We start from the raw sequence: 23,269 nt of genomic DNA, 5'->3' as shown, positions 1-23,269 counted from the left end.
AGAGATTGTGTTTGGGAAATAGATGTATGTTACTGGAACCATGTCCTGTGGTCTGATGAGACCAAGATAAACTTATTTGGTTCAGATGGTGTCAAGCGTGTGTGGCAGGAACCAAGTGAGGAGTACAAAGACAAGTGTGTCTTGCCTACAGTCAAGCATGATGGTGGGAGTGTCATGGTCTGGGGCTGCATGAGTGCTGCTGGCACTGGGGAGCTATAGTTCATTGAGGGAACCATGAATGACAACATTTACTGTGACATACTGAAGCAGAACATGATCCCCTCCCTTCGGAGACTGGGCTGCAGGGCAGTATTCCAGCATGATAACGACTTTTGCCTTGCTAAAGAAGCTGAGGGTGAAGGTGATGGACTGGCCAAGCATGTCTCCGGACCTAAACCCTATTGAGCATCTGTGGGGCATCCTCAAACGGAAGGTGGAGGAGCACAAGGTCTCTAACATTCACCAGCTCCGTGATGTCGTCATGGAGGAGTGGAAGAGGACTCCAGGGGCAACCTGTGAAGCTCTGGTGAACTCCATGCCCAAGAGGGTTAAGGCAGTGCTGGAAAATAATGGTGGCCACACAAAATATTGACACTTTGGGCCCAGTTTGGACATTTTCACTTAGGGGTGTACTCACTTTTGTTGCCAGCGGTTTAGACATTAATGGCTGTGTGTTGAGTTATTTTGAGGGGACAGCAAATTTACACTGTTACACAAGCTGTACACTCACTACTTTACATTGTAGCAAAGTGTCATTTCTTCAGTGTTGTCACATGAAAAGATATAATCAAATATTTACAAAAATGTGAGGGGTGTACTCACTTGTGAGATACTGTGTCTGTGTGTGTATGTATGTATGTATGTATGTATGTATGTATGTATGTATGTATGTATATGTATATGTGTATATATATATATATATATATATATATATATATATATATATATATATATATATATATATATATATATATATTATTTCATTAATAGGACATCTATTTTTTTGAAGAAAACCATTCAATCCAGTACGGGATTTGACCCCCTTTATGCATTTGTGAAGGTTTTTTTGGTTCATGCATTGTAGGGTTAAATATCAGAAATCGAACACTGTACAGTTGGTCTTGTGACTGTAATTCATTCCCTTCAAATGCTATTGAGCTTTAAATGATGGTATATTTTGTGTATGAGCCCATGCAGTAATAAAATACATGGCGATATTTATATATGATTTGAGAGTCTATTTTGTTAAATATCAGAAATCTAAAAGGTGTGCATTATACCTGACACCTAGATGAACACTTTACAGTTGGTTATATGACTGTAAGTCATTCCCTTCAAATGCTATTGAAGTTGGAAACGTGTTTAACAATGTCGTATGTAACTTTAGAGACGGTCCCTTAATTTCCGCGAATATCGAACGTCCAACGTCACACCAACTTCACTACAGTGTTTGAGCTCTGTTCTAAAGAAAGTAATTAAACAGCAAGCACAATGACCTGTAAGCACAGGGCTGGGTGTCAAACCGCGGACTAGTCGACTAAGTAGGTGGCATATTGATGCGTGTACGTTTGCGGCATCACGCACTACGTAGGCACAATGTTTAGTGTAGTGGAGAGTGGATTGGGCGCGGTTCTTCCTGGTGGTTTGTGTTGTGTGAGGGGCTACAGCGGGCCGGTTCACAGTGGGAAAGGATGCCTCTGAGGCCGTGTTTACGTCGGAAAAATGCAGCTCTACTCTGTGTGTCATCGGTTAAAGTCAGACGAGATGGATTTTGCGGATAATAACGTTATCGAGTTATTTTGGGAAATGAGGCCTAGCAGGGCGAAGAGTCGGGCTTGAGGAAATTGGTGTAATCAGGTGAGATGAAGATAAACAGCTAACTAGCTACTTAACTAATATTAACTAATGTTAACTAGCCTCCCTCAAACTGTAAACAGAATGATGTTTGTGCTACACTGAGGTGCGCTTGACCAGAGCCGTGTTAGCTTTTAGCTTCACCCGTAACCTTGCTAACTCTAAACTCATAGCTGGTGATATTTCTCTATAAAGCTTTTTATTTCCCTGGGGCTCCTTATATTTAATTTCGGTCAATAATGTGATGTTATGTTGTTGTTATTGTTTTTGTTTTTGTTTTTAAAGTGCTAACTTGTTTAGCTAACCTACAACGCCGTGGCGAATTTAAATAGCCGCTATTGGTTTGTACTCGGCTACAAAAGTGGACAAAAAAACATGACGAGTGAACAATTTCCTGTTAAATATATAGATTTTGGAGCCTGGTTGTTAATAAATTACCTTGAAATCATGTCATGATTATTATTTTCTTGTCTCTAGGAAGAAATTCACGGTTGTCATGGCAACGAGGCATCCTTTCTGTGTCTTCATTTTTGTATTTTGTGTGTGTGTGTGCACGCGCGCACAATAATCTACAAATCAAAATCTGATTATTTATTTTTGTTCGTTTTTGACTAATTTAATTTAAAATGGTCTCATGTGGGACAATATATCAGCAGTATTGTGTGTGTGTGTGTGTGTGTGTGTGTGTGTGTTGGGAATGGAATTATGCTAGTGATAGTAGGAATGATGGTATGGTCTCTTATGGTGGTGATAAACATTGTGATAGACTTTTGTGAAGTGCTGAAGCTCGTTATACATCTTCCTCGTTGAAGCCGGTGCACGCGGACTGCGCGATGGACGGATTAAAGCGTTATTATAAAAATTCTGGACTGTTCTACACTAAGTTGAAAAATGGCGGTGTGTGAGGGTGTAACTTTAAGGTGTATTTTTCTCACTGAGCTCAGATTCAGTCTCAGGACTGTATGTGTTCTGTATTAACGTTGTCCGTGTTCCCTTCAGCTATGGCCTCACAACTCCAGGCGTTCTCCTCCCCCTCGGTTTCCTCCAGTGGTCTTTCACGCTCAAAGAAGCTCAAGCTGGAGAAGCCTGCATGGGATGGCGAAAACAGTTATGGTTTGCAGAGCCCGGGACAATCCGGAACGTCCTCGCCCTCAGCTCCGGATTTCAACTCCAATTATGGCTCTAACGGCCTCGGCATTCCTTCTTCCAACGCCGGCCGCGAGCACACGGTCGTACGAGCAGCCGACAGCACCGGCAGCGTCCCTGGGCCTTCCTCCTCCTCATCTTCCTCCTCCTCGTCCTCATCGACGTTGTCAGGACACCGGGGCAAAGACGCTTACCAAAAGCAGAGCGGTGTGAAGAGGAAGAGCGAGGAGGTGGAGAGCAGCGACAGCGTGCAGATCCTGGAAGAGCTCTCTGCCCCTGTGCTGTCCAACCGGGCTGGCGGAGCAGGAGGAGGAGGAGGCACCACTACGGCACAGTCTATCACTCACTCCACCTCCACAGCCAAGAGCAGCAACTCTCACAGTGAGGGCGACTACCAGCTGGTGCAGCACGAGATCCTCTGCTCCGTCTCCAACAGCTACGAGGTGCTGGAGTTCCTTGGACGCGGCACCTTCGGACAGGTCGCCAAGTGCTGGAAGCGCGGCACCAACGAGATCGTGGCCATCAAGATCCTCAAAAACCATCCGTCTTACGCTCGACAGGGTCAAATCGAGGTGAAGATAAACTTCAGTATTTCCAACCCAATTTTATAAAAATGTTTAAATTTTTTTTGTTATTTTCCATAATTCAGCCACAGTGACACATCTTTTAAGCACTGTAGCACACTCGTAGGAAAGCGCTATCCGCCCCCTTCCGTATACACACGCTCACAGATGCCCGTGATTGACAGGGGAGAGAGCGAGAGTGTGCCATTCCTCCCACACACAGAGCACGGGCAGTTTCGCTCTCTTGGACCCGGCCACGCATGGGTGTGGCTTACTCGGGATTCAAACTCGCGATCGCAAAGATAATTTGATTTTCCGTTTCACGTTTGTCATTTAACCCTCTTACCCCGTATGGCCGTAAAGCCGGCTTGCCCGTCTTTGATCTATTCCCATAAGGACGATAAACCGACTTGGTCGTCTTTGCCAAATACCCGTAAGGCCGATATAGCGGCTTTACAGTGTAAACATTATCCCCGTTTGGCCGGTGTACCGGCATTACTCTGCTATTATTCCTTACTTATTTAATTATTATTTTTTAACCCGGAAGGTTGATGACATCACAACGTGATTACGTTATTACGCCGGCATTACGATGAAGATCCAAGCGTGAATATTGGTGTAATAGTAGAAGTGAACTAAAAATGCCAAAGCGAAAAGCTAATCGTGTTCCAGCTAAAGTTACACCTAAAGTGAACACAGGTACATCTAAACCAGTGAAGAAAAAAAGAGAGAAAACATACACAGTTACACAGGTGAGAGCGAGGATTCTAGATCGTGACAGCAGTGAAAGTTCAGGCGATGTTGAAACCGAAACTGATAGAGACGCAAACTCTCCTGATTCAGACCCTGATCCGTCTTCATCTTCAGCATCAATCAGTGCGACTGACACTGCAGGGGTCTGAAGTCATGACCTGACCATCTCTGTGCATTCGTGAAAACACTACCAGCTGGTCTGATTATCACCAGAAACTTGACTTTTGGCGTTAAAATGCATTTATTTATTTATTTATTTATTTATTTATTATTTATTTGAATTTATTCAGAGGCACTGACCACGCTGATGCTCGTATGGTACTTCTAAATGAGTAGAAGGATTTTAGCGAGCATTTTTCGTAATTTCTCTAGTTAGGAATTGTGCTCTAAGTGGAGTAAAAACACTGAACTGCTTCATTTTCAAAGTAATATTACACAAATACATTATTATAAGTTGTTTCAAGGCCTAAAAATGTTCAAATTAAAATGTTGATTTTGGGGCCAATTTTGGCCTGGGAACTCAGGGTTGGCGTGCTGTTTCTCTGGGGAATATAGGGTTGTGGGACATAATACTGTGGGAACTAAGGGGTAAGAGGGTTAAATCACCCATTTAGAGTCAGTTTGTTGTCTGCTGTTTGTACAGATCCAAACAGTCAGACCCTTTGAAATAATAAACACACATACGGTGTTGTGAAAATGTATTTGATTTATTCTGTTTGTGTGTAGATCTCGTATTAAATAGTTTCTGAAATTAAAACTAAATCTAAGGTAAAACAAAGGCAGCCTGAGTAAACACACAATACAGTTCATAAATGATAATGTTATTTATTGAAACAAAAAAAGTTATCAAATACCAACTGGGCCTGTGTGAAAAGGTATTTGCTAATCCCATAGTTACTGGTTCCTCAAATCCTCAAAAAGACTGCACTGATAATGGGGTTCAGCTGGACTAGACGCAACCAGGCCTGATTACTGCAAACCCTGTTCAATCAAATCAACATACAAATAAAACTTTCAGCAGCATGAAGTTGGTTAAAAGATCTTGCCCAGTAACACACTATGCTGAAGTTGAAAGAAATTCCAGAAATGATGATGAAGAAGAAGGTGATTGAAATACATCAGTCTGGGAAGGGTTACAAAGCTATTTCAAAGGCTCTGGGACTCCAAAGAACCACAGTGAGAGCCGTTATCTCCAAATGGAAAAACTCAGCACAGCAGTGAACCTTCCCAGAAGTGGCCGACCTTCTAAAATTCCTCCAAGAGCACAGCAACGACTCATCCAGGAATTCACAAAAGACCCAAGGACAACATCAAAGAACCTACAGGCCTCTCTTGCATCAAGAAAGGTCCCTGTTCATGACTACACTATCAGAAAGACACTGGGCAATAATGGCATCCATGGAAGAGAGGCGAGGTGAAAACCACTGCTAACCCAGAAGAACATTAAGGCTCGTCTGAATTTTGCCAAAACACACCTTGATCCTCAAACCTTTTGGGAGAATCTTCTGTGGATTGATAAATCAAAAGTGGAACTGTTTGGAAGACGGGTCCCATTACATCTGGCATAAACCAAACACTGAATTCCACAAAAAGGTTGTCATACCTATGGTCAAGCATGGTGGAGGAAGTGTGATGGTGTGGGGATACTTTTCTGCTTCAGAGCCTGGGCAAGTTGTAGTAACTTAGGGAAACATGAATTCTGCTCTCTAACAGAAAATACTAAACGAGTATGTCCGGTCTTAAGTCCATAAATCGAAACTCAAGACTCATAACTCGTAACTGGATTATGCAGCAAGAGAATTATTCAAAGCACAGGAGTAAGTCCATCTCTAAATGTCTAAAAAAAAAAAAAAAAAAAAGTTAAAGTTTTGGAGTGGCCTAGTCAAGGTCCTGACTTGAAGCGATTGAGGTGCTGTGGCAGGACCTTAAACGGGTAGTTCAGGCTCGAAAACCTTCCAGTGTGGCTGAACTTCAGCAGTTCTGCAATGAAGAGTGAACCAGAATTCCACCACAGTGCTGTGAAAGACTGATCTCCAGTTATCGGAAGTGTTGCAGTTATTGTATAGGTGGCATATACAGATTTTAATTTTAAGGGGGCAATTAGTTTTTCACATGGGTGATAGGTGTTGGATAATAATTTTTTTGTTGCTTCGATAAAAATAAATCATTCAAAATTTGTTTGAAAATCTAAAACTATTTAGTACAAGATGTACACAAAAGCAGAAGAAATCAGGATGGGGCAAATACTTTTTCACAGCACTCTATAGACATCTATGTGGCCTTGGAAATACAACTTGATGGCCAAAAACGGCTGGATGGAGGTCTGAAAATTGAGGAGTAAAGATGATCAGTTTCAGAAACAAGGTGATGTCTGGTAGCAGCGCTAAAGCTTCACCTGTGTAGCCGTGTCTTTAAACGTTTCGACTCCATCCGTTTCCGTAGGTGAGCATCCTGAGCCGGTTGAGCACGGAAAACGCCGACGAGTTCAACTTCGTGCGCTCGTATGAGTGCTTTCAGCACAAGAACCACACGTGCCTGGTGTTCGAGATGCTGGAGCAGAACCTGTATGACTTCCTGAAGCACAGCAAGTTCAGCCCGCTGATGCTGAAGTGCATCCGGCCCGTCCTGCAGCAGGTGGCCACCGCGCTGATGAAGCTCAAGAGCCTGGGTCTGATCCACGCCGACCTCAAACCCGAGAACATCATGCTGGTGGACCCCATCAGGCAGCCGTACCGGGTCAAGGTCATCGACTTCGGCTCGGCCAGCCACGTCTCGAAGGCTGTGTGTTCAACCTACCTGCAGTCCAGATACTACCGGTGATTGACCACTGGCTTCCAACACACACACACACACACTGCATATGATATAACATAATGGCATCATTTTATTTCCTTCTATTCACTTCTATTTCCTGTTATCTTTGACATCTTTTTTAATGATTTCCACCTGCTAAAGAACCCGTTGTGTTTTCTCGCAGAGCTCCTGAGATCATCCTGGGCCTGCCGTTCTGCGAGGCCATCGACATGTGGTCTCTGGGCTGCGTCATCGCCGAACTCTTCCTCGGCTGGCCACTTTATCCCGGCGCCTCCGAGTACGATCAGGTCGGCACAGGGTTTAATGCTGGATACGTTAAGGATGTGCCTTCTGCCTCATTTTAATATGTGAATATCTACGAATATAGAGAGCAAGGGAAAAGGCGTATTTATTTATTTATTTATTTGTTGTGGAATCTAGTAGACTTTCATCCTGTCGGTGTCTCTACATGCTTTGTTTGATATACAGAATTATTAAAACGCACACCGACTATTTCAACCTCGTAGCTCTGTAGTTCATTCGTCCATTGTGAAACTGTGTAGGATTTAATTCGCTTTGCGATCACACTAGTGATGGATATTTATAACGATCTGATGTTTAGGACACGGATTTGTTAGTGAGAGAATGAGCGCGCAGGAATAGCGGTACTATGTTCATGCCCTCCAATGTTAAGGAGAATAATTCACTTTCGGCGTTGTACTGTCGCAGATCCGTTACATCTCGCAAACACAAGGTTTACCAGCGGAGTACCTCCTGAGCGCGGGAACAAAGACTAGCCGGTTCTTCCACAGAGGACCAGATGCCAGCTACCCTCTGTGGAGGCTCAAGGTCTTTTAGCTGCGTCTTTTTATTTCATTTATTAACTCGTAATGAAAATTAATCCTAAAGTTGAATAAATGTATCATATTTTTTTTATTTAGACGCCGGCAGAGCACGAGTCGGAGCTTGGCGCCAAGTCCAAAGAGGCTCGGAAGTATATCTTCAACTGCCTTGATGACATGATGCAGGTCATTGTTTTTTTTTTTCGTACCTAATCATTTTATAGCATTAAAAAAAATGCTGAATAAACTAATTTACTACAGTTTCTTCGTTAAAGGCGAAGAATATTTCGCTCTCTAGCCATGCAGAACGTGACACCCGTGTATATGTACCCGTCTCTTCTCGGCTGCAGGTTAACATGACGAATCTAGAAGGCACGGACGTTTTGGCGGAGAAGGCGGACAGGCGGGAGTTTATCGACTTGCTAAAGAAGATGCTCGCTCTTGACGCAGATAAACGGATCACCCCGACGAAGACCCTTAACCACTCGTTTGTAACCATGACCCATCTTCTGCACTTTCCCCACAGCGCACAGTAAGCTGCTCCTACCGGGGCGCGTTTATAAAATAGCATGTAGGATATGGAAGTGCATTTGATATATTCGACAGCGAAATGAACAAAATTATTCTTATTTGAAGTCTCTATAAACGTTACACCTGAGCTCTTTGGTGTCCCTTTTTGTAGCAGGGGTTTTTAATAGGAATGTTTTTTTTTCCCCCTTCATTTCTTTGTCTTTGCACAGTGTAAAGTCCTGTTTCCAAAATATGGAGATCTGTAAACGCCGATGCACCGCCTTCGACAACAACAAGAACCTCTTCAGCAACAGCAGCGGGCCGAGTGCAGCCACCAACCTCACCGTGACCTTCAGCAGCCAGCTCAGTCAGCACAGTCAGGTGGGCACACAAACTCATATACGACCTTGAAGTCCTCAAGCATTTTTTTCCATTCAGTTTAATCCTAGTCTGTATCCATATCCATGCGTCCGTGATTGCATGAGTTTACACAGACAACAGCGTGGTCATGTTTCCATACTGACGTCTGGGGGTCGGGTCACACGGTCATACGATCTAACTCCTTTCGCAACATGGTGTGCGTGCGGTCAAACTGATGCATGCTCTGTGAGACTAAATACAGCAAGGAGCAGCAAGCAGACATCTTTCTTTTTCAACGGCAGAGAAATTCACAGACGCGTGCATCTGGACGGGTCTGAAACTAAAATCAGATGACTGCTGAATGAGTGGGTCATTTTCTCGGAGGAGGACGGAGGAAAACACCAGTATGGCCGATCCAGAGCAGAGTGTAAAATAGGAAATGAACCCAGGTCAATAAATGTGTCCAAGAAACACCATTTTTATTAAATTATTTGGCTAATTTGGTTAATAAGAGAGATTAGATTAGTTTGCTAATGTTTATGTAAAAAACAATGAAGTATATTTTAGTGACAATCGGTTATCGTTCTTTATTAGAGAGTAAAATGAGCAATGAAAAGCAGCAGGCTGATTTTTACCTGGTGTGAACACATGATCTTTCCCAAAACAGAGCATAGTCAGTTCCTTCCTTTTAGCACCACCTCTAAATCAAGTGTTTTTTTTTGTTTGTTTTTTTTGGGGGGGAAATAGTCTATAGCATTCAGATCACTTTCCTTTTGAGCACCACGCCCATGAGCTTCTCTCCTTTTGTCTTTCAGCAGATGGCGCCCTCTGGTGGCCAGTCTCTGTCTCTGAGCAGCAACGTTCCTCTGCTCAACTACCAGCCGGGTCTGTACCAGCAGGCCACCATCAACATCCCGGGTCTGACCCAGCAGAGCGTCCCACTGCAGACCAGACACACGCAGCTGTGCACTCAGACTGAACCCTTCCAGCAGACCCTCATCGTCTGCCCACCCACTATACAAGGTCCTACTACTACTACTGTGTGTATGTGTATATGTGTGCAGGTGTGTATCTGTGTGTGTGTGTGTGTGTGTGTATATGTATGTGTATATATATATATATATATATTACACGCACACAGATACACACCCGCACACATATATCTAGTTATATCCGAGAACTGAATAGTTGAAATGAAGCCCTGATTTTGCTTGTGCTGCGATTATCTTGGTTGGGAATGACTGTAAAATTCTGTCTCTTTATCCCAGCAGGACTTCAGCCTTCCAGTAAGCACTCGGGATATCCAGTGCGGATGGACAACTCTGTCCCCATGGTCCCCCAGAACCAGTCCGCTCAGTCCCTGCACATCCAGCCCAGCATGCTGACACAGGTAACACTGCAGAGAGTGTGTGTGTGTGTGTGTACCTGGATTTAGTAGTCTTCCACTCTTTTGTGCATTCAACATGTTTTAATGAGATGATTTGTGGGATGGAACAGCGGTCCTATGTGTGTTATTCAGTTTTGAGTAAACCGACGGTGCTTGCTAGAGTTTTATTTTTTAGTTTTGTAACGTCTTCAATACTTCAGTCTCTTAGAAATGTGGAACAGATTTCACAAGATTTTTAATATCACTGTTTTCTTTGTCGTATGTTTTCCCTGTCCCTTAAAGAATGAATTAGTTTTAGGTAGGTAAGTGGGCAAAGTTTACGTTTTACAGGTGCACTTCTTATGTATTTATTTATTTATTTATAATAAAAAAATTAAAAATTCCATCCAGGTTGGTTTGAAATCCTCTCACTATAAACATCTGTATTTTATTTTTCCAAGCAGATCTTGTCTATTGAATTAGAATCTTGTTTTTTTTACTTGTTCTGTGTACTCAGAGAAAACGCTTCGGAACAACGGATGCCGCGCAACAAAGCCTCGTTTACGTTGGCATATGCCACAGTGTCGTGATAGTCATTTTCTCTGACTAAATTCATGACCCAGTAATATGACCATGTCTCCAGATGTTCCAGGGTTTGCAGGAAAATGACAGCTAGAGTCTCACTCATCCTATTTTAATTCCCAGCCATCAGGATGCACAGAGTTTCATTTTAATTACAGAGATCACTCTGAGAAATGAGTACTGTCCATATGGTTCTTTTGTCCTTAATTGTCAGTATTACAGTCATACAAGACTGCATAAATTTTAATGAACTAATAATGATTTCCCCTTCTTTTTTATGGCTCTCTGTGCGTGCGTGCGTGCGTGTGTGTGTTCTCACGATGGTGTTTGATGAAACGAATTGGCGAGTCACTCTCTCCTCTTCCCCAATACGGTGTGTTCTAACCTCCTCCAACCCCCTCCTCCTTCCTCACACCCCTCCATACCCCCCCTGCAGGGCTCCTGCACACCACTGATGGTCGCTGCCCTGCACCCCCCTGCAGCAGGAGTGCCCCCCCTGTACCCACTGCCCCTAGCATTGAGCCGTTCGTCTGCGATAGCAGGGCACCTGAAGCCGAGCACAGCCATGCTGGTAAAGCCATACCACGGCTCCCTCACAGCCCCCTGCTGTTCTAAAACCTGTTCTCTCCTCCGCCAATCCCTCCCTCTCCTCTCCTCTCCTCCCCTCCTGTCCAGCTCGCTCGAGGGGTAGCAGACACAGCATGATGGGACGCATGTGGCTTCACCCAGCCTGCGCTATTACTGCTACACACACACACACACACACACACACACACACTAAATACATATGTGGTAGTATAAGATAAATGTCATGTGACCTGAAAGTACACCTCTGTTGAAACAGTTTATTAGGTTTCACACTTGTTTTATATATATATATACATATATATATGTGTGTGTGTGTACACTACCGGTCAAAAGTTTGTGGACACTCAACTGCAACGTTTCTCATGATCTTAAAAAGCTTTTTAAGCAATTTGTGTTACTCCAGAGTTTTGATGACTTTATTATTATTATTATTATTATAAAATGTGGACAGAAAAAAATTAAAATAAAGAATGGGTGTGTCTAAACTTTTGACCGGTGTTCCAGTTCATCCCAGATGTGTTCAGTGGGGTTGAGATCAGGGCTCGGTGCAGGACACTTGAGTTCTTCCACTCCAACTTTGGCAGACCATGTCTTCGTGGCGCTCGCTTTGTTAACAGGGGTATTGTGATACTGGAACAGGTTCGGGTTCTTGGTTCCAGTGGAGGGAAATTCTAATGATGCAGCATCCAAAGATGTTTTATACAACTGTGTGCTTCCAACTTTGTTGCTGCAAATAAAAATATTCTTTTCTGAAGCTTCAAAAAAAAAACCAAAATAAATAAATCAGCTGTTTCAGCAGAGGAACAGATGGTTCAATATGTTTGTCTTTCGCAGTCCTTTGTTTTTATTGAACTTCATGCTACCATGTAGGCGTAATATGGACAATTATGGATTTGCGCTCTGCTTTATACACTTGTACGATTTACACGCTCTCCGACAAGATGCCAGGTTGATCATACAGATCATACGCCAAAGATTAAATTGATGACTAACAACCGTTTGTGTCTGCTTATGTTTACAACTAGATTTGACCATATGCAGCTTTGAGGAATAACGAGCGGTGCCGTTATGTTGACTCTGACTGAGCTAAAGGTGGAGTCTGTTGGACAAAACTGAATTAATGAATTTATTAAGCAATTGACTTTTTTTGTTTGTTTGTTTGCTTGTTTATTTTCTTGACATTTCTAACATTTAATTTTCTCATTTCTAGGTCCTTTTTGAGCATCACTTTCCATGTAGCTAGCACGGCCTCACCTCTGTGCCTCTTACTTTGGTGGAAACTTCCAATGCAAAATTTATTGATTAAAATAAAAATCCTTTTATTCCAAAACCCGATCATGTGACTAAACAAGACGCTTCTCTCACCTTCTCATCCTCCGCTTTAGTTTTCTTGCCAGCTGCAACCAAGACCTTCCAAGTCTGCAGAAGGACACGTCAAACTTAGGGAACATGTTAGGGACTGTTCTGAATGAAGCTGGAGCGGGAAAATGTTTGTGATTTGATTTGACTTGTCTCGTATTAAATTATAAGGTGAATTTTTTTTGTCACGCGTGCACCAGGTTCACCGCTGGTTGCGGTGTATTTCAGCCACTCGGGGGCTGATTAACACTGTCCACGTGAGAAGGACTCGCAGGCATGCTGAGAGCAGATTTAGCCACGGCTCTGACAGGTTTTTTTTTTCCTCCCTTTTTCCAAGGCTGTAGATTTGTGCATGGTTTCCTGTGAGCTTGTTGGAGACACTTTCCGTGTATTAGAGCAACTGCCTGACTGACTCCACTCTCTGTCTCTGTGCTGCATGTGCTTGTCCTACACGTGCCATTCGACAGACGTCCCGACCTTGAAATAACAAAAACGAATTCTCATCTAAAAACCCAAGTAATAATTGCATGCTTCTGTTTGTTGTGTGTGTTTTTTAGCAGGGCTGGCCTGCGGGCACACAGCAGATCCTCATCCCGTCGGCATGGCAACAGATGCCAGGCATGGCCATCCATGGCACCGGTCAGCCTGTCCTTGCTGACTCTCCTATGAGTTCTCTGTTGGCTGATGGATCGAGTCAGTCCAGTGCCAGTTGGAGGTTTGTGCCACTCTCCCAGCACACACTTTTGACCTGTACCCATAATTCTTAGACTTGGACTTAAGCGTATTGAGTGAGTGCATATGTTTGTTTATTCTTGTGCCGTTACCGTGCTGTTTCTGCGCTCCATCAGGGGGCGACATGGCGGCCAGTGTGATGTCGCACAGCAGGATGCTGCACAGGGATGCCACATGACCTCACAGACTCTCAACTCCGGCGCAGCCAACAGTCGGGCACAGCAGAGCGGGGTCAAGAGGTCAAAAGTGCGCCATGCAGAGAGCAGAGACGGGTGAGGAATAACTAGTGGGCTAATTTAGAATTTTTTTTTTTTTTTACAACTTTCAAAGGCAAATAATCCAAATTTGGATGTTTGTGATGGACCTTGTGGCGTAACGTGATCAAATAGGATTGGAAAAATACGTGCAGTTTATGGCATGCTTTATTTTCACATATTTTGTCATTCTTTTCTAATTAAATATAGAAAGATATCATTTCCATTTATTGGAGTCATGCTTTTTCTGTAAGTGGATCTAAAACTACACAGGTTATGTAGTACCTGTGAATTATAGTCTATGTAGTGAACACACACACGTGTGTGTGTGTATATATGTGTGTATATATATATATAATATATATTTTTTATGAAGGGATTTGGGATTAGAAAGGGCAGATTTGGGAAGTGAAGCTACTGTGGGTCAAACACAAGGATTATGAAACATTAAGCTTTATGATAGGATTATGGTATTGTCGCCTTTCTTTACTTTTCAGCTTCCTTGATTTATACCAGACTATCTCGTAGCGTAGCACTACTGTTTGAATATTAATGTTTGCTGATTAATATTCAAATACATACTGTACAGAGTGTGATTGAGTTGTTGTGCTCTGCAGGCCCACGTCCTCTGCGCCGCACACCAGCGGTGACCCTTCACAGCCGATTATCATTTCGGACACGCCCAGCCCAGCCGTCAGCATCATCACCATTCCCAGTGACACGGAGGACGAAGACGATGCCAAAGTCCCGCCCGCAAGGTGATTGGCATTTATTGCTCTGCCTCGTAACCGCTGTGCATTGTGCAGCGTTTTCATTGCTTATTCAGCAGGAGAAAGTGCTCATTCAGAAGTCATTACCTTTCGAGTAGAAACAGGCTCAAGTATTTTATCCCAAAGGAAATTTCAAGTACTACTTACGAATCCCAGTGAAATCCCATCCGTCGGTGTGATCAAAGTACCGTGGATCGGTTTCCTCGGAGCACTATTTATATGACAAGATCATTTGGACTGATTGAAAAATAATTTTCGAAACAAAACAATTATGCGCGCTAGCACGCTGGGGTTGTGAAAGGAGCAGTCCTCCAGGGCCATGCCACCGGCCTGATTATGTGCCAGTTAGAATTATATAACTAGAGATTTTCTATAACATGGATGTTAAGATATAATTCTGCCAGTGACAGAAAGAGTGGCAAATATAAACAAAAACAAGGAATATTGGTGAAAATCTTTATTCTTATTCAGGATTAAATCCTAATCCTACACTCACATGTTCATTCTCATGCAATTACAGTTTGCAATCCTGAACCCAAACAGCTGTGAGAGCTGCACAAGTATCCAGATCAGTAGCAGTTAACCCAATATCACACATCATGTGAGCCTGCGTTATAGATGGGCATACTTACTCTGTGCCCACCTCCAGCACTTAAGATCAGATGCTTGAGACCTCTGTGATAATCTTATAGACTGGAACGCATTCGAGATTATCGTTAGAGAAATAATCTTCTAATGTAATAATTGTTAAAGACTTACAGTGATACACGTCCCGTACGTCATTCTCTCACCCTGTCTCCACGAGAAAAATGTCGTCTTGGGCTTCACAGCCTTGCCCACAGCCAATAAAAATCTCAACCTGTCCATGTTACTCCTGTTCTTCAGCCTGAGTCTTCTCAGCACTGTTCTGTCATTGTTTTATGGATGAACACGCTGTTTAAAAGCACCAAGCATCGACAAATCTATGCGTATAATCCCTCATCCGCAGTGCGAACCAGCGTGCGAACGTCATCAGCTGCGTGACGGTGCACGACTCTCAGGACTCGGACTCGTCCACCTGCAGCCCTCTCAGTCCGAAACGCTTGCCCGAGACCAGCGGACAAGCCTCCAAGTCCCTGGCTGTAGTGATGCCCTCGCTGAAGACTCAGACGTGGGAGGGGGCGACCAGCGGTACGTCATCACTGCATCACAGTAATCCTGATTTAAAAACGACGGTTCTCTCGTTTATGTTCTCATGTGATTTTTTTTGTTTTGTTTTATGTTTCAGAGCAAAGCAGCACAGCATCCGTGAAATCGAAGAAGACTTCAGCCCTCCAGTCGTCTCGCTCAGGATTGTCCAGCAGCGAGCGGCATCAGAGAACCGTCACCACCAAAACACAGCCTCTCAACCTGAGTCAGGTAGAGCCAGTCTGCTGTGGATTACACTGTCGCTCACACCCCAGAGACACCAGCGGAGATTTTCATATGTTGTGCATCATTTGTCAATCTTTTAGTCCAATTGTGAGTTAATATTTGCGTAAGCCAAGGTAAAAAAATGTATCTGGATTTAGAAGTTTTGGAAACACTGATTTTCTTCATACTGGTGTGCGAAGTGTGGTCCTGACCCAGCACATGTGTATATAGCGATGCCCACAAAATGTAAAAGTTCAGGTGTATTGACAGGAAAGGAAGGCTCAAAGGCAGAGGTGACTCACTTCTGTGGCAATAGGAATATTCAAGAATACATCATAATAATAATAATAATAGTAAGCAAGCGCTAAATCTTCAGCTGAGGCGTTTGTTTATGGTTTACGGCTATGCGCAGACTCCTTTTTCTGTTAATACGCCACCACGTCTTTTCTCATAATCGACTGATTCGTTTTTATTTGTCGTCATTTATAGGTTTTTTTCTTCTCTCTGGCTTGCTTTCTTTATCTTTCATATTCTTTAATTAATGGCAATAATTTAAAACAACCGGCTTTCACGAAATGTTCTCGATGGCGTTCTTAGTCCGTGTTTTTGATCAAGAGGAAGCACTTCTGTAAATCGCTCTGGACAAGGGCGTCTGCTGAATGCTGTAAACTTGCTATGACTTAAATAAATAAATAAATAAATAAATAAATAAGCGGTTTAAACTCGACGGGATAATCCAAATCGGAAAGCGCAGTAATCCGTGCAGATTATACGATTCGAAGACGATCACGTCAACCTTTATAGTAGTTAGTCGGCTTATGCGCACTCGGGGAGCAAGAGTAGGGTACAAGATCACAAAGGCTGCTGATGTATTTGCAGTGACGGTGTACTTTTTGCAAAGCTGCTGTACATACTGTACACTCAAGGGGTTTATAACCAGGCAGATCCATTAAGCATTAATGTATTGGCTAGGCTGAAATCCAGGTGAGCTTAAGGCCTACTGTGTTACACAATTCGATACTCCTAAGAAAAGCTCAACTAGAGCCAGAGCCATATCGCCCTGCAGCTCTCGCCTGGTTTCCCACTGAAGCTAAGCAGGGTTGAGCCTGGACATGTACCTGGATGAGAGACCTCCTGGAGAAAACTAATGTTGCTGCCGGAAGTGGTATTAGTGAGGCCAGCAGGTGGTGCTCACCCTGTGGTCTGTGTGGGTCTTAATGCCCCAGTATAGTGACAGGGACATTATACTGTGAAAACAGCACCGTTTTTCGGATGAGGCGTTAAACTGAGGTCCTGACTCTCTGTGGTCATTAAAAATCCCAGGACACTTATTGTAAAAGAGTCGGGGGTGTAACCCCGGTGTCCTGGCGCAATTCCCCCATTGGTTCATGATGCTCTCTGTCGTATCATCCGAATGGATGCTACACACTAGTGGTGGTTCAGGAGACCCCCCCCAAAAAAAAACACTTTGAGTGTCTAGAAACGTGTTGCATAAATGTAACTGTAAGCAAGTATATGTATGTAATATAAAAGTTAGACCAGTTAGCTGTTAAATAAGGTCAATATTCCATGCAACAATTTGCTGTATAATGAAAGGCTGTGTATGAAATAGCCTACACAACATCCACAGTGCAATAGGGCTGAGTGGTATGGGCAATGAGTAATGATGATCAGTCGTCACTGATGTTTCACCAGTTTCTTGAGAACCAGATGGATGAACACAACTCTTGTATCAGTCAGACGTTCGACAGTATCAGCCTTTGGCTTGTATATTAATTTGAGTATGAAGACGGAGAAGTGTGCCAGAAGCACGGCTGGCTGAGGGTAAAGTAGGGCACGGATAGGAGCAGCAGCTCAGACTGTACTGTTCAGACTGTTCCTCTGGATCTTGTTTGTTTGTTATACGAAAAAGAGCACATGAATAGTGTGCGTGCTTGTATTTCTATTATTTTTTATTTTTTCATGTTGCTTTTTATAGAGTGTTTTTGGAAGATGGTGTTCTAGTCAGTGGGGAACGCTTTTGTAACAGAGCAGTGATGTAATATGAAAAATAAAGATGTTTGTACAATCTGTAGCAACTGATGTTGCGTGTAACAGAGGCGCTTGTGTAACTGGACAAGACACCGAGACACAGTTTCTTAAGAACTCGATAGATGGACAGGTACACAGGGAACGTAGCACCGCTTTCCCAACCAGCCCACGTTTATGGGCGTTATTTCAACTCAGCCATATGTATAGATGCGATTTCTATGTACGCCGTTACGCAGTACGACTAAGCTCGTAATTATGTACGAATAAGACTCGAGCTCATTTGTTGCCATGCGTGATTTCAGCTTTTCTCTACGCAGACCGTCACGATTCAGATATTGTGTCGTCACGGAATGACGCTGATAGGGTAAGAGTTCCAGTTTGTGTTTAAAAACCCTCAGCAAGGCGACTGTTAATACTGTTAATACTTCTGATTTAATATCTCATCAGCGATGGTACTGCAGTGGTCCCTCTTTTTTTGCTGATTAATGGAGCTGATCAATTCTGCGTACCAATGTTATGCACAGCTTTTCTGCAAAGAAAAAAGTTTGAATCTGCCTTGCTGTGCGGAGAGAGAGAGAGAGAGAGAGAGAGAGAGAGAGAGAGAGAGAGAGAGAGAGAGAGGAGGGGGAAAAAAAACAGCCCTCAGCACTTTTTTGGACAGCAGACATCATGTAGCCTATAATATATCTCAGCAGAAGTCTTATGTTCTGTGTCCTTGTATGTCTTCCCGCTGCAGGTCCAGCAGCCTGTGACGTCCTCTCACGACAGGTCAGGGGGCGGATCCCTGAGACGTCAGCCCACATATCCTCCCGCAGGTCCGTCGCACTCCTACAGGCTACGCGAGGCTTCGCTCTTTAGCTCCGCCCCCAACCTGTACGCCTACCCAGCCTCGGCTGCGCTGGCCTCAGTGTCGCAGGCCGTGGACCAGCTGCACAACTCCGCCGGCTCTTCCTCGTCCTCCTCCATCAGGCACACGCGTGCCACCGGGCCTTACTCTGCCTCGCTGAGTCTGCTGCAGAAGAGCAGCGCCATGGGGCTGATGGGCCAATCGGCCGCCTCGCACTGCCAACAGCAGCAGCTCCCCGGGCAGCCGTACCCCCTCAGCCAGAGGAAACTCAACCAGTACCCTTACCTGTGAGACATGGTCACATAGCACACCAACCTGATTATGGAACTTTTAATTATTGTAGGATTTCTTAATCGTTATTTTAATACTAGTTTTGTTTTTACATAGTAGTAGTGTTTATTTTAACGCAGCTTAAGTTAAACCATAGAGTTAAATCAGATCGTCTGACCTAATGTGTAGTTGACATCAGTTTACATTTTGTTCTCAAAACGTAACAGACGGTGTGAGTCTATAAAAAAATAAATAAATAATAAAAATAATGTCATTTAGCACTATCAGTGCCGTTCAAAACACGTTCTCGCTTTAGTTTTCATCATGCTCTTATTGAACGACGGTAAGATGTTTTTAATGAACTTTAACCCTATTTGGGCGGGATTAGTTTCTCCGGGCGACTCCCGTCATGATGTTTCACTCTTCTTCTCCGAAATAAAACTCTTGCGTCCGGACAACGATTCAATTAATACAGGACGAAGGAGTTTATGTCGGGTTTTATATGAAATGACGCTTTGAATATCGGGAACGTTAGTGGATTGCTTACAATTGATATTTATTTATTTATTTTTCTCAGTAAAATGAACATTATATGATTAAAGATACAACTGCTCATCATTCTTTTCTTTTTTTTTAAATCTTCCTAGAAGATGCGGTGTTCGATGATATTGTGTAAGATGTGAATCAGCCGCATCGTGCTTTTCGGATTTCTTAATCGTTGATTAATTCAGTGTTGCAAATGGAAAAAAAAAATTAAATCAAATCGAGCACAAGAAGCAGTAAAGTCCGCGTGCCGTCGGGATTAAAACGATCGGGTTAGGGTATGATGTTCTGCGATGTTTCAGGAGGAAGGAAAGGAAGACCGTCGTGGCCGATCCGGATGAACCTAATCACGTCCAAATAGGGTCTGTTTTGAATTTTGTTGTTTTTTTTTGTTTGTTTTTGTTTACTGACTTCATGTATTAATCATTTTTAACTGTTTATTTACAGGTGCCTTTGACTATATTAGCACTTATTATGTTTTAATATATTTTCTATGAGTGTTTCGTTATGTTGCTTTTCTGTGTGTGTGTGTGTTAATGGATATTGTGCTGACAGTCGCATGTTGTTTATGTAGAGTCCTAGGCGCTACATAGTCAGATGTTTTTAGGCTGCATCAGCGAAACGATTAACTGAGCGAGCTACGAAGAGGACGATGACGACGCACGAAGGCGGTTCTCTGAAGCGGTGGTGTGTCGTCGGTGATGTAGATCGCGCTTAAAAACAACGGTTAACATGGATGTGTTTGCTCATAAACTCGTGCATTGTGTGTCGTTGAGTCCGAGTTCGCAGAGCTAAGCCTGCTTTTCACAAGCTTCTTATTAGTGGACGTTCTGCTCTAACTAGAAGATGGTGATTTCGGTGCTTTTAGGCTGATCATGTGTTCGTTTAGAATAGATCAAATCTTGTGCAGTTGTGGATGTTTCTACTCTTCTATCAGAACGTGGAGTGTAAAGTAGACCAAACTACGGTGACGTCCTGATTAAATATACATATTGTATATGCACAATAAACATTTTCAGTGTACATTGATCATGTGGTCGTGTGTGAGAGCTTGTGTTTTTCTTGAATATACTAAACAAGAGTGACGCTTTATTCATGCGTTGGGAAACGCGTCATGTTAACGCTATCGTCAGTGATTTTGGAATAGACTGATGAATTTATTTATTTATTTTTTTACATTTTATTATTATTTGTTGTTGTTGTAAGCTGCTCAAATACCAACGAATTCAAAAAGTACCCATCTTGTAAAGCCCTATATCTGAGGACCGTGTATACCTTCTGGTCTCTGTCAAACATTTGAGGATAAAGCAGTTTATTTTCTTTCAAATTTCGTATCGCTTGAGTTTCACTGACCCGAAATGCAGCTAGAGCTGTGCGAGAGGCATCTGGAGATTGTGTAGAAAGAACAAAAACTCAGAAGACTAGACCGAAGTCTTTAAATGACAAATAAAGGTCACAGATATGTATGTGCTTATCGTTTTCTTCAAGACGAACCTGGTTAGTTTTTAGTAGCCTAAAATAAAAAAAAATTTAAAAAAAAATTCTCCATTTAAAAGAAAAAACTGAATAAATGAGCATCATATTTTTTTAAGTACGTCTTAGTAAGGAGTAAAAGTCTCGTCATCAAAAGTCAGTCGGTTATTAATGAAAAATTCAAAAGTTTGATAATCATGCTAATATTTGTAGTTAGACAGTTTGACCCAGACTTAAGCTTGACTTCTAATCTGATGTCAGATCTAATTTAATTGGATGGTTTAAGCCCTTTACCAGTACACATAGTGAGGACCGACTGGAGGGTGATGGAGACAACCTGCTAAATCACACGATCTCCAGCACCAGCGGCAGCGAGGCGGACAGCTCATCCCTCCAGCTGGAGTACTGTCTTACCCCCGGTGCGTGTGTTCAGTCTGTTCTTTAGGCTTATTCGTCATAATCGCACTCTCCGTCATCACCCAGACGAGGATCGGCTCCCTTTCGAGTCTGCTTCCTCTGAAAGGCTTCTTCCTTTGTTGCCTTTGCTCGTTACAGATCTAACTCCACGTCTGGATTTCTGTCAAAACTGCTCTGTCTTGTTTTATAGACGATATGTACAGGGTGTCCCAAGAGTCTCCGTATACAGGGGACTGTTCAGCACCACGTGGGTCGTGCCTTCGTCAGCGGATGTTCGTGGACGTCCACTTCTCGGCCGGTCCGCAACACTTCCAGGCTTTTTGAATTTGTTAATAAGTTTGGCGACAGTGTCGTGTGTGTGTGTGTGTGTGTGAGAGAGAGAGAGAGAGAGAGAGAGAGAGAGAGATGTGATGTGATGTGCTGTGCTCGCAGTGTTTCCTGTTAAACTCCATCGCAACCTTCCCGATCCAGCCATGAGAACGATTTTAACGCTTTCGTCTTCTGGCTAAGGCGTTCTTAAATATGAAAAAAAATATATATATAGAAGACGTTGTGCAAAAAAAATTCGGGACACCCTGTAGTGTTAAACATGCTATGTGAATGAAATGAAATGAACCCGAAGGGAATCGGGGCAGCACAGCGGTGCAGTGTGTAAAAGAACAACACGAGTCCTCAAGCTCCAATTCTGTGCCTTAAGTCAATTACAAAGATAAACTTCACTTCTCTGGTCCCTCTAAATAAAATAAATACATTTAAAAAAAAAAAAAAAAAAGGTTTAAACGATGGATCAGAAAGCCCCAGTGTTTGTGTTAGAAAGGTTTTGATCCCCCTTCCAAAGTGTAAGGAATTACAGTTTAATCAAAAGGTATCTGTTTGTTGAAGGTTGTACAAACAGAAACATCATATTGATGAATAAATCTTGAAAGAGTCTGACAAATCCTCCTACCGCAGTGCTTCCCAGCCTCGCTCTCGCATGTTGGTGTTTTTCCCTGTGTAAACACACGCGTGTTGACTCGGAGAAGCTGTTAATTAGCGCAGCAGTTTGATCGCGTGCGTTCGAGCAGAGCAGAGCAAGAGAACGTGCAGCGCGGGAGAGTTTGGGGAACTTCCTGTGAATTTCTCAGTAATCCGACCCCACTCATAGAGCTCTGCCGCCCTGCAGAGTCGAGTCTAATCTGGTCTAATCTAATACATCTGGTCTAATACTCAGATCTTCATTATGCTGATCAGATTTGGGATGAAACACTGCAGAGCGATTTCCAGAAACAGGCCTGCATCCATAAGTACACTTATTTTCATCCATGAATACAGTTGGGAATAGTGAAGGGAATGGAGTATTGCTCTCTTGGTATAATATGGACTGGAATTTTTATCCCCCCCCCCCCCCCCCCCCTTTTAATAATCACTATCAATTTCTATATCTAACTATACATGTCTAGATGAATGTACACTACCGGTCAAACGTTTAGACACACTCATTCTTTCTTTCTTTAGTCCCCCAACACCCCCCTCCTCCCCCCTGCATTTTAGAATAATAATAATAAAGTCATTAAACTCTGGAGTAGCACAAATGGAACTATGGGAATTATGTTGTGATAAAAAAAAATCCAAAATAATCTGAATAATTCAGTATTTTAGCATCCTCAAAGTCGACGCCCTTTTTACCTAGAATTTTCCAGAAATGTATTCTTGGCGTTTTCTCACCCGATTTCTTGAGGAATTTCCCTGAGATGATTTTAAACAGTATTAAATGAGTTCACACCGACGCTGGACTCTTACTGGCTGCTTTTCAGAATATTTCCGTCCGAGTCTTCCGTTTAATTT

General features: G+C 43.0%; 1 protein-coding gene and 1 long non-coding RNA gene across 11 annotated transcripts; one reads left to right on the top strand and one right to left on the bottom strand.

Moving 5' to 3' along the window:
- The first annotated feature begins 1,447 nt into the window (after positions 1–1,447).
- Positions 1,448–20,584, top strand: hipk1a (homeodomain interacting protein kinase 1a). 10 transcript variants are annotated; one of them, XM_017487623.3, is made up of 17 exons: positions 1,448–1,857; positions 2,854–3,572; positions 6,759–7,132; positions 7,294–7,417; positions 7,839–7,958; positions 8,051–8,137; positions 8,302–8,483; positions 8,692–8,842; positions 9,637–9,844; positions 10,090–10,211; positions 11,206–11,340; positions 13,277–13,431; positions 13,565–13,720; positions 14,320–14,460; positions 15,461–15,642; positions 15,740–15,870; positions 18,632–20,584. In XM_017487623.3, the coding sequence occupies exons 2-17, from the start codon at positions 2,856–2,858 to the stop codon at positions 19,031–19,033; spliced, it is 3,387 nt and encodes a 1,128-aa protein (XP_017343112.1). In that variant the 5' UTR covers positions 1,448–1,857; positions 2,854–2,855; the 3' UTR covers positions 19,034–20,584. The 10 variants fall into 10 exon arrangements, with proteins under 10 accessions (XP_017343112.1, XP_017343109.1, XP_017343110.1 ...); XM_017487620.3 differs by having other exon boundaries at positions 13,274–13,431; XM_017487621.3 differs by having other exon boundaries at positions 1,449–1,857; positions 9,640–9,844; positions 13,274–13,431.
- LOC124628943 (uncharacterized) lies at positions 18,940–21,455 on the bottom strand. Its single transcript, XR_006983724.2, has 2 exons — positions 21,323–21,455; positions 18,940–19,027 (listed from the first exon to the last, which is right to left on the bottom strand). It is a non-coding gene; the product is annotated as an uncharacterized LOC124628943 (long non-coding RNA).
- Between the last annotated feature and the right edge of the window lie 1,814 nt (positions 21,456–23,269).

Source organism: Ictalurus punctatus, chromosome 15 (genome assembly GCF_001660625.3).
Source record: "Ictalurus punctatus breed USDA103 chromosome 15, Coco_2.0, whole genome shotgun sequence".
NCBI classification, from domain to species: domain Eukaryota; kingdom Metazoa; phylum Chordata; class Actinopteri; order Siluriformes; family Ictaluridae; genus Ictalurus; species Ictalurus punctatus.
The sequence above is the reverse complement of the archived record's forward strand: the minus strand, read 5'-3'. Positions and strand labels throughout refer to the sequence as shown.

What these genes read in the sequence shown, in the direction of transcription:
- hipk1a (XM_017487620.3), top strand. Translation starts at nt 2,856, where the DNA reads ATGGCCTCACAACTCCAGGCGTTCTCCTCCCCCTCGGTTTCCTCCAGT. An exon ending in CTGCCCACCCACTATACAAG is followed by an intron (nt 9,845 to 10,089) that starts GTCCTACTACTA and finishes TCTTTATCCCAG; the next exon opens with CAGGACTTCAGCCTTCCAGT. An exon ending in GCCAAAGTCCCGCCCGCAAG is followed by an intron (nt 14,461 to 15,460) that starts GTGATTGGCATT and finishes CCTCATCCGCAG; the next exon opens with TGCGAACCAGCGTGCGAACG.